Source organism: Triticum dicoccoides, chromosome 4A, assembly GCF_002162155.2.
Source record: "Triticum dicoccoides isolate Atlit2015 ecotype Zavitan chromosome 4A, WEW_v2.0, whole genome shotgun sequence".
In the NCBI taxonomy this organism is placed as follows: domain Eukaryota; kingdom Viridiplantae; phylum Streptophyta; class Magnoliopsida; order Poales; family Poaceae; genus Triticum; species Triticum dicoccoides.
Window position 1 is genome coordinate 628598928 of NC_041386.1, and position 10133 is coordinate 628609060.

A 10133-nucleotide genomic window follows, 5' to 3' on the forward strand; every position below is an offset into this window, starting at 1 on the left:
CCCCGAGGCCGTCCACTCCAGGCCGTCCCCGTGGCTGCACCGCCCCTCGCGCCGCCGCTGCGTCGCCCCGTCGGGCCGTAGCGAGCGTGGCACGCGGTCCACGCCGCCGTCTCGAGGCCGTCCACGCGGTTGCACCACCCCGCGCTCCGCCGCTGTGTCGCCCCTTCAGGCTGTAGCACCGCGGCCCGCGGTCCCTGTGACCGTTCCGAGGTCTTCCGTCGTCACCCCGACCTGCCCGCCGTCGCCGCGTCGCCCCTTCGGGCCGTAGCGCCGCGGCCCACGGTCCACCGCCGTCCCCGCGCGTCGACTTCCTGTGGCATGCACCGCAGCACCTCCTTTGGCGTGGGAACGCCACCGTCCGCGCCGGTCTTCGTCACGCTGTCAGGGTTCTTCGCCTACTTCGAGCTTCGTCGTCGCGCTCTTAACCTAGCCGCCGCCGCGGCCGTGAGGCTGCCGCCGCCGCTCTTCTTTTGTAGCCGCCGCCGCTACCCCCGTAGCCGCCGCAGCCGCCCATCCACCTCCTTTGTCTTCGTCCGTCCATGCATGCCCGGTGCTGGCAACACCGGTGCGTGCCTTCGTCCACGATGTGTCCCCGGGCTTGGCAAACCCGCCGCGACGCGTCGTCAACATCATCTACTTCCTGGCGCCCCACTACTTCCACACCACTGCGCCCATGCTAACTCGGCGCCCCCTTGCGCCCGCGGCTCCACGGCGACTTCCTCGACACCGGCTACCCCGACTCGACATCGACCACGGCATTCTTCGCACGGCTACCTCGACCACGGCTCCACCACCCACGCTCTCGGCTACATCGACAAACGGCACAAAGGGCTACCGCCTACTTGAGCAACCTCGTTGGTTTCCACTCCAGCCACGACTCCGCGATGCATCGACCGTTACGACTGTGGGGGGTGTCCGTCGGCTTGCCTTCGGATTCTTCTCCAGTCTCACCGTCTGCATCGCTACCGTTGTGACTGCGGGGGGATGTTGAGTAACATGATTGTATTAGGAAACATAGGTTAGACTAGGAAATATTCTGGCTTGCCTTGTACTCCAAGTAGATCATGTACTCCTATATATATGCCCATAAGGCTCAAGCAATAAACAACTATTCCACCAATCCTCCTCTCTCCCTTCTAACAGTTTCATAATGCACGTTCAGCGAGTTAGATCAAAACAATGGCGTCTTTTAAAAGATTTCAAACGAACCAGTAGCTTGCTTCTTGTGCCGGCTCATGGACTCATGGTACTCTGTCGCTCAAGGTTTCTACCTCGTGCCAAACCTGGCACTCGATCCGGTGGCCCAGGTGTGCCAGTACGGGGCGCTAACGTTTGTAATACATGCATTCATATAGCAGGAAACGAAACATATACACAGCGTCATGACTGCGGTTGTGTGATCCACCAATGCATACCGGTGGACGCCGTGCACAGAAAGCATTATTCGTTAATACAAGTCCTTCTTTGCATAAAACATTTTATCATAAAAAAATCAAGCACACAAAACATTTGTCAACGTTCGTCACAAAAAAGTTCAGAAGTTTTTTTAATTTATCTTTTTTTGCTATTTTTCTGATTTTATTGTTCATCAGATTCTTTGTGTCCCGGATAGAGCAAAGATAAACTATAAACGCGAAGTAAAACTAGAAGAGGCAATACAAAATCAAAGGCCACTGAAAATAAATCTATGGAAACTTGGCCATACGTACACTGGCTAGTTTATCGATTTCTCTCCTACATAGCAAGGCGTGCATGCAATATCTAAAATCGCATAAAAAGGTATTAACTTACATGCACAAATAGGTTCACTCATAAGCACATATGAAATGTCTGTGAAATTGATTGCAGTTTGACTTGAATAATTAATTTTTTTATTAAATATCCATGTAATTTTTCTGAAATTGTTTAAGGATTGAATTTTTCTAAAATTGGTAGAATTATGACCAAAATAATTGAAAACACCAAGGTTAACATGGTTCCCCGTTCATCCACGCGAATAGTACATTTAGAGAAAATGGTAGGAAAAAAAGTTCTTATTTTTTTGGGTACCAAACTTGGTATACCATTCTACTCACGCGTGAAGTAAAGCAAATACAACTAAGACCTTACTATTCACCAAACAATGTTCTTTTAATATAGTTTTGATTTTGTCAATTTTTACCAAGATTACCACGGATGTCATTTCTTCGTGAAACTTCACACGCGAGCATAGCAGTCGACTATTTATGTTAGAAAATGCTACAGATTTATTTTATTTTTCAAGTATTTTTTCAATTTTATTGTTCTAGCTGTGCGTGTAGAACCATGTTTCAAAAATTCATGTCCCAAACTAATTGACATTTATGAATATGTATGAATCTATTTCTATATTTGATGAAAGAACTAGAAGTCGCTAAAATAAATAAAAATGAATTGATAATAATGTTTTTAAATATCACTGAAATAATTTTAAAAATCAATAAAAATGCCCCAAAAATATGAAATGTATGTGACTTCTGTTGGATAAGCAAAAATATGTTTTACAATTCTATTGTTCTGAATAGTCTTTGAATTTTTGGTCATACACAGGAGCGACATGACAAAGATTGAGGGAGAGGCCCATCAAGGAAAATCAGGGAATTGTCAGCAGCTAATTGGCCGTGGAGACTCTGCTATATAGCCGAGGGAAGACGCCATGATATGGGAAGCCGAGCTACGTAGCCCCCGCAGCTAGCCTCTTCCGGTGCAACCACCACCACGGAGGAATCCGGGGTCTTCTTCCTCGCCGCCGTCGAAGAAAGATGCGGCCTCTACGGGGAGATCCCGGAGCCGGAGCGGATCTTGCTGTCCTCTGCTGCTGCTTCTTGCTCCTCTCCTTCCTGTCCCATGGCGCGGACATGCCCCTAGGCTCCTCCCTCTCGCCGGCGGCCAATTCGACCTCGTGGTCGTCGCCCAACTCCACCGTCTCCCTCGGCTTCGCGCCGTCCCCGACCTCCCGGTCGCTCTTCGTGGCCGCGGTCACCTATGCCGGCGGCGTCCCCGTCTGGTCCGCCGGAGCCGGCGCGGCCGTGGATTCGAGGGGCTCGCTCCGCCTCTCGTCCTCCGGCGATCTGCAACTGGTCAAAGGATCCGGGGCCGTGCTATGGTCGTCCGGCACCGCCGGCCAGGGCGTCGCCGCCGCCGCCCTGCAAGAGAGCGGCAACCTCGTGCTCAAGAATTCCAGGGGGCGCGTCGTGTGGCAGTCATTTGACCACCCGACGGACACCGTGGTCATGTCGCAGAGCTTCACCTCCTGCATGAACCTCACCTCCGGCCCCTACGTCTTCGCCGTCGATAGGTCCGGCAACCTCACGCTCAGCTGGGCCAGCGCCGGCGCCGCCCCCGTCACCTACTTCAATAAGGGCTACAACAACTCCTTCACCGCCAACAAGACAGTCACGCTCACGATGCAGACCAACGGCATCGTCTCCCTCAACGACGGCTCCCTCGTCAACCCCGTCGTGGTCGCCTACAGCAGCAACTACGGCGAGAGCGACGACATGTTGCGCTTCTTGCGCCTCGACTCGGACGGCAACTTCCGCGCCTACAGCGCCGGGCGCGGCAGCGGCACGGCGACGGAGCAGTGGTCGGCGGTGGCGGACCAATGCCAGGTGTTCGGCTACTGCGGCAACATGGGCGTGTGCAGCTACAACCGCACGTCGCCGGTTTGCGGCTGCCCGTCGCGGAACTTCGAGCTCAACGACGCCGCCAACCCCCGCAGCGGGTGCAAGCGCAAGACCGAGCTCCAGAACTGCCCGCGCAACTCCACCATGCTCCAGCTCGACAACACGCAGTTCCTCACCTACCCGCCGGAGATCGCGATCGAGCAGTTCTACGTCGGCATCACGGCATGCCGCCTCGACTGCCTCGCCAGCCGCTCCTGCGTCGGCGCCACCGCGCTTTCCGACGGCTCCGGCCTCTGCTGGCTCAAGGTGTCCAACTTCGTCAGCGCCTACCAGTCGGCGTCGCTCCCCAGCGCGTCTTTCATCAAGGTCTGCTTCCCCGGCCTCCCCAGTCCGGCTGTCGTCGCCGGGCACTAACGCGTCGTCGCGGGGACCTCCAGCCTCCATGGATGATTTTTCCTTCTTCTGTAAAACCATACACTACTACTACTAGCAAAGCTTGGCAGCCGTTGCAGAACTTTGTGGGTTCAGAGAAGTAAAATAACACCCTTTTACGGTAATAGGGAAGACATGAGCGTCCGAGTGGAAAATTCCCCAAGGAAGTGAAATTCAGAACTTCTGGCTGCTATCTCGTCTTTGACTGCAATGCTAAGGTTTATATAAGCATTGAAACCCGTGAGGTGAACCATTTCAACAGACACGAAAAAGATTATGTCCTTTCCTATTACAGAACAAAACAATTGTTGATATCAATCAAAACAGAAATCTGGAGGTCAAGAACCAAAGATACCGCATAAACAAGATGCTGAGTTTCGCTGAAAGATGAATGGTAAGTCCTGATCGATCCAGGGAACACCGAGCTTCTGGGGACACATGGCATGGCAGCACGTGTGTCCTCTGCCCATGTTACCTCGAGAGAGGGACAAGCTAACAGCATTCATACTGACCTTAATTTACTACTACTTGGCCTTCTTAACAAGTGTGGAGGTGCGGAATTCTGCATCGTCTCTAACGAAGGTCCACCAAAGATAGGTGAGAGGAATGGTGCTCGCGTGCCACAGCGAATGTGCATCAGCATACCCCTTGTACGGAGGAAAGTCATACACTTCAAGAAGCACTGCTAGAGCTCCTCCGAATATGACGATCCAAACCTTGAATCGTGATGGATGATGGGTCACAACGGCCCAGGTTGTCCATGCGACAATGTGAACAACACCCATTGCCACACAAACTTTCATGTTCCATCCTGAAAAGGCAAATAAACGCAGCAGATGCACATGAATCGATATTATGTTTCTACACAAAAGGCAAAGTATGTGCAAGGTGCCAAGGTAAACTGAAGACACGATCAAGCAAAAGGAACTTTACCGTAGTCAAGTTCGTAGAAGTTAAGATACAAGATGTGTGTTGTAACGAATGCTAGAATAGGTGCAGCAAACATCACCCTGCCAGCCTCATCCTTGACATTGAAAGTTCTTAGCAAAGTAAGGATTAAAGAGTAGCCAAGTTGGGCCACAGCTGAAGAGTAATCCATTTTCTCGGTCAAGTCAATATCCCTACAAAATGAAGAATGATGCTGCTGAGCAAGATATCAAATACTATTATGACAGCATGCCCAAGCTTTGAGCAAATGCACACCTAGTATGGAATATAGTGCTCCAGAACCATGCATTTAGTGATAATATTGCATAGATATGCCACAAGCCAGTGTATTCGTAGTATGTCCTCTTCGTCTGAGGTCTAAGAGGTAATCTGTAATTCACTTGGAGGAAGAATGAAAGCCAGCCAATGAAGTGCGTCAATAGGTTGAGAGCAGACAATGCAGCTGAAAGGGGCTCCTGATAAATGGCAAACAAGTTAAGACATGTAGTAGTGGTAGTCATCATGGTGAAATACCAGTATCACTCATCAACATACAAGCCAAAACATGCCTGGAAGACAGAAACACGTTTGAAGGGCCATTTTCCATGATATTTAACAGGGCTCAGGCCACCTAATTGCCGTCGCTCTTCTCTTTGTATCATGCAGTAGTAGCGGCAGTCTGTCATACAGTTCTGTTGCTTCCACTGCAAGTAAAGGGGCTCATGTGTATACCAAGAACTTCCAGCAGATGTGCTGTCGTTATCCCGGGACTGACAGTGGCTGATGATGTTACTTCCAGTAATCCCTGTATTCTGACACTCCTTCACACAAGTTCTGCAGGTTGATCACAACGCAAGTTACCAGAAACTTCTAAACAGTGTAACATCAGAATGACAGCAACTGAAAGGTCGATAGATGAACAAATTTCAGGAACCCAAACAGTTTTCAGTTCAAATTTTTGTCAAGAAAAATACAAAAGAAATGGTGAACTCAATTACTTTGTACGAAATACATCCACAAACTTAATAGTCACTTTTAAGAGTCCATAGAGTGCAGGAAAAAAGGACAGGCAGAAACCAGATATTATGGGTGGTAGACTGATTGCACAAACAAAATGGAAGCATACTAGAAGAAAAATATTACTGCAATCATACTATAAATTAATCATGAACAACCCACGCACTGGAAAAGAAATATCATTCACAGGTGTAGCCTAGTTATTGACTTACAGTAATCCACTGTTAATGTTTTGTTTAGAATTGGGGTCATTCTACTATTGTGCTGCTATATCTCCTAATGTGCAGCCACATAAATTCAATTTATAGTATTATATCAGATACTCCCTCCGTTCCTAAATATAAGTCCTTTTAGAGATTTCAATATGAACTACATACAGATGTATATAGACCTATTTTAGAGTGTAGATTCATTAATTTTACTCTACACGTAGTCTATATTAGAATCTCTAAAAAGACTTATACTCCCTCCGCCCCAAAATAATATACTCTACATGTAGTCTATATTAGTACAAAGTTGAGTCACTTATTTTGGGACGGAGGGAGTATTTAGAAACAGAGAGAGTATTATTTACTATTTGTTCTTGCATCCTGAAATTTGATCAAGAGGACCTAGGCATCCTATCACCACCCAGGTTGCCTCAACTGACTGTCACAAGACAGCTACAGAACAGATGATGTGCAAGCAAACACAACATTAATTAAAATCATTTCTTTAACACTGTCCCACAATTTAGCAGAATCTATTCAACTGCGTCTAGAGCAATTTTATTTACAATTGATAAAGCTAAACAAATGTTATGGTAAATGGCAAAGGGGTACTTTGGATTGAAGGAAATCGATAGGAAATTGGAGAAACCTAAATCATTTGGAATTTGATCCTACCCTTCCGAGCAAAGAAATGGCCACCTGAAATTTCAGGGTACTATTCAACAATTCAATAGGAATCAAAACCCCCTCCAACCACTGTTTCTACTCATGCGCGTAGGGATGGGGTTGTTTTCCTGTGCTTTGAGACTCCAACAGACTAATCATGCAGTTTTTTGTGCTTCACAATCCTTGTTTTTGCACCTGTACTCCTGTAAAATTGCTATGTGAGAGAAAAGCCCAACACGCCTCCCAGGCTGCTCTCCCAGACGACTCCCAGGTCGACTCCGAAGGCGACCAATAACCTCACCAAAAGCGCTCCTCCCGTGCCCTCCCGCCACCGGCAGTTCAAATAGGAATAGATGTAAATAGCATGAAAATAACAGCAATTTCGGTCCATGCAATGAAATGGCACCACAAACCATGTAGTAGTATGTCACTCCAAAATAAAAATAAATCATTGGAAAGTATGACTCCGGTCAGAGAGTTCAACAAGGATGAAGATGAACAATTGCGCACACATGCAATTCTTCAAGTGTCATAGTTAAACTGGTTTGTTCAGACATGCCATTCATGAGACGACGGCAGATGACAGCACCTCATGAACACAAACTAGTACAGCCCCTCACACAATGTATAACTCCTAACCAATGGTTCTACAATATGTAGCACAAATCAAGACCAATAAAAAGAAAAAATTCCAACAAAAACTGAGGCAACGATGCCACAACAGTTACTAAAGGTGGTCGGTAGATCCACAGCAACTGTTGCAAAAATGAGTTGGCCTGTAACAATTTTCATAACCAAACAAACGTCTAAAAAGACATACTATGTTTTGTTAACAATGTATAGTTCAACCACTTGCTAGAAGAATCATTTGTGCACAGCTTAGGTAAGAAAATATATCCATGCAATGATAACCAATTACCAAGTAAGCGCGTATAGCTTAATGTTTTTCCCCGAAATATAGTAAGTACTCCCCCTCCAACTCTAAAAAGATGCCGCCCACACTTTTCGAGATTTAACTTTGACCGCCAATTAGACCAATAATACATAAGCCATGTAACTTAAAAATTATACCATTGGAAAATTCTTTCAGATACAAACTTAATGGTATAATCTTATTAGTTAAATTCATGGTCAAACTTGACTTTCATAAAGAGTGTGTGCCTTCTTTTTGGAGTCCAATAATTAATTGTTTGACCTGCAATCTCTCTGTCTATCTAATACTCCCTCCGTAACTTAATATAAGACGTTTTTTGACAAATGTCTTATATTAAGTTAGAGAAGGAGAAATTATGATGGACTAATTTACTACCATGGCAAGAATACCAATCATGTATCACCACTTAATCTTTGTGCATCTAATCAAAAGCATCTAAAATGGGATTGAAAATTATGTAACTCAATGTATGGCACTATTTTCTCGCATATTATTCCCTCCATTTGAGTGTTTGTCACTTTATCCACTTTAGTCAATCCACCTTTGAACCAATTTACTAATTACACTAGAATAAGTAGGGTGTGGTAGCTGAAACTTGACTAATTGTTCATCTGACGGACAGGAATACTTTAAGGTTCTATTATTCCATTGTCAAGTTGAAGTCAAACAATAACCATCTTAGATTGACAGTGTCTGGTTTTCCTATTCAGATATTTTCAATCAAACTGTAGGATAGTCAATTGTGGACTCCAGTACATGCATACCAATAAGGCTAAGATATCACAGTTTGGAGATAGAAAGAGAGATTTAATATTTTTAACCAACTAGGTAAGATGACGAAACATCAGCCGAAATTAACCCAATTACGCATCTAGATATATATATTTAGAAGACGAACAATGCTACTGCATCCGATATATCTGAGACTTAATTACTACAATTACAAGCAATAAGCATCAACCAAAACCCAGCTAGGCCCACTTTCGCATTAGAAAACCTAACAAAATTCGAGAACCAACTTATCCAGCAAGGCCTGGAATAAGGTATATAGGAAAATAAACGACAGCCAGGCGCAATGGTACATCATGTGCAACATGGGATGAGTCAGCAATGCTTCGTCTCACCTGTACTGCGGATGAGCATCTCCCGGACTGGCCTTGACGGAGCCGACCACGAATCCGACTGCAAGAAGGGAAGCCAATCGAACTACCCAGAGGCTACTTCCGGCCATCCCGGATGGCACGCCTGGGTCAGAGTCCGCGAACCCCTCGCCGCAACCAGCTAGATGGATCTTCACTCCACGGCAGTCCAGGAGTAAAGGGGAGAGGACGACAAGGAGTAGCACTGCAACGAGTTCCAATTGACAGAGAATGTTGATGCCCTGTTCCAACTCCCAAGTTCCAGAGGGATAGAATTAGGCTTTTAGTAAGTGTAAAATTGAATAATCAAATCATTAGCTAGCTGTACTGTAGTCTGTAGATCACCTTCAGTAAGGCAATGGCACCAGGAGCGTACCTTGGGTGGGTGCTGCTGCCGCAGCCTGCGAGGGCGAAGTGGAGATCTAAAGCGGCGAGCTGCCGCCGGCTTGCCTCCGTGCCTCGCCGCTGGCTGCTGACTAGCCTGGCGCCTGAGAGAGCCAGAGAGCTGAGGGTGGAGTCGGGGGACGGGGAGGAACCGTCCGGGGAAGGAGAGGAGCAGTCCTCGCCGCCGGGTCAAAGGCGGGCTCACGGAGCGGAGCGGAGGGAGCGGCGGTGGTCTGGTGGAGGCCGGCGGAGGCGGCTCTGGTGAGGGCCGACGAAGGGGAGCGGCGCGGCGGCGGTGGACGGCGGAGTGAGCGAGGCTGGGAGATGGCTCCTGGTCGTGGCGGCGCAGTCGGAGATGGAGATGGGAGAGGAGGATGAAAAAAGGATTGGGCTATTGATTGATTTGTTCGTTGGGGGTCGGCCATTTTCGCTAACCAGACGGGCCCTTGGGCTGATGGGAAAAAGCCCACTCGGGCCTTCTTTGATTTGTGCGAATTGTGTAGGAATTTTATAGCACAGGATTTTCAAAGAATTTCGTTTTGGGGGGTTGTAGGAAATGATTATATTATTACTATGCAGTAGGATAGAAACTAATTCTTCACATTTCAAAGAAAAAAACATTAGACTGGGAGAAATGAAAAAAATCATAACCTATGCATCAAATGACATTCATTTTTTTTATAGGAATTGAGATACATTTCATCACACTTCCTATGATTTTCCGATTATTATGATATTCCTATCCTATGAACAAAAGGAGGTCTCAGTCAAGACCCCCACA

At 47.0% G+C, this 10133-nt stretch overlaps 2 protein-coding genes across 2 annotated transcripts; one reads left to right on the plus strand and one right to left on the minus strand.

Annotated features, from left to right (window-relative positions):
• The first annotated feature begins 2574 nt into the window (after positions 1–2574).
• Positions 2575–4190, plus strand: LOC119287522 (G-type lectin S-receptor-like serine/threonine-protein kinase At1g34300). Its single transcript, XM_037567074.1, has one exon. It carries the CDS (start codon positions 2781–2783, stop codon positions 4056–4058), a length of 1278 nt encoding a protein of 425 aa, XP_037422971.1. The 5' UTR covers positions 2575–2780; the 3' UTR covers positions 4059–4190.
• Positions 4191–4337: 147 nt separating this feature from the next.
• Positions 4338–9722, minus strand: LOC119287523 (post-GPI attachment to proteins factor 3-like). The gene is made up of 6 exons (XM_037567075.1): positions 9345–9722; positions 8954–9210; positions 5573–5837; positions 5280–5479; positions 5010–5197; positions 4338–4887 (listed from the first exon to the last, which is right to left on the minus strand). The coding sequence occupies exons 2-6, from the start codon at positions 9058–9060 to the stop codon at positions 4601–4603; spliced, it is 1047 nt and encodes a 348-aa protein (XP_037422972.1). The 5' UTR covers positions 9061–9210; positions 9345–9722; the 3' UTR covers positions 4338–4600.
• Positions 9723–10133: the final 411 nt, after the last annotated feature.

Bases quoted from the DNA above. Each gene is read 5' to 3' on its own strand.
- LOC119287522 (XM_037567074.1), top strand. From the start codon at position 2,781: ATGCGGCCTCTACGGGGAGATCCCGGAGCCGGAGCGGATCTTGCTGTC.
- LOC119287523 (XM_037567075.1), bottom strand. From the start codon at position 9,060: ATGGCCGGAAGTAGCCTCTGGGTAGTTCGATTGGCTTCCCTTCTTGCA. The intron at 5,198-5,279 runs GTGTGCATTTGC...TTCATTTTGTAG, and splicing joins AGCACTATATTCCATACTAG to GGATATTGACTTGACCGAGA. The intron at 4,888-5,009 runs GTAAAGTTCCTT...TTGCCTTTTCAG, and splicing joins CTTCTACGAACTTGACTACG to GATGGAACATGAAAGTTTGT.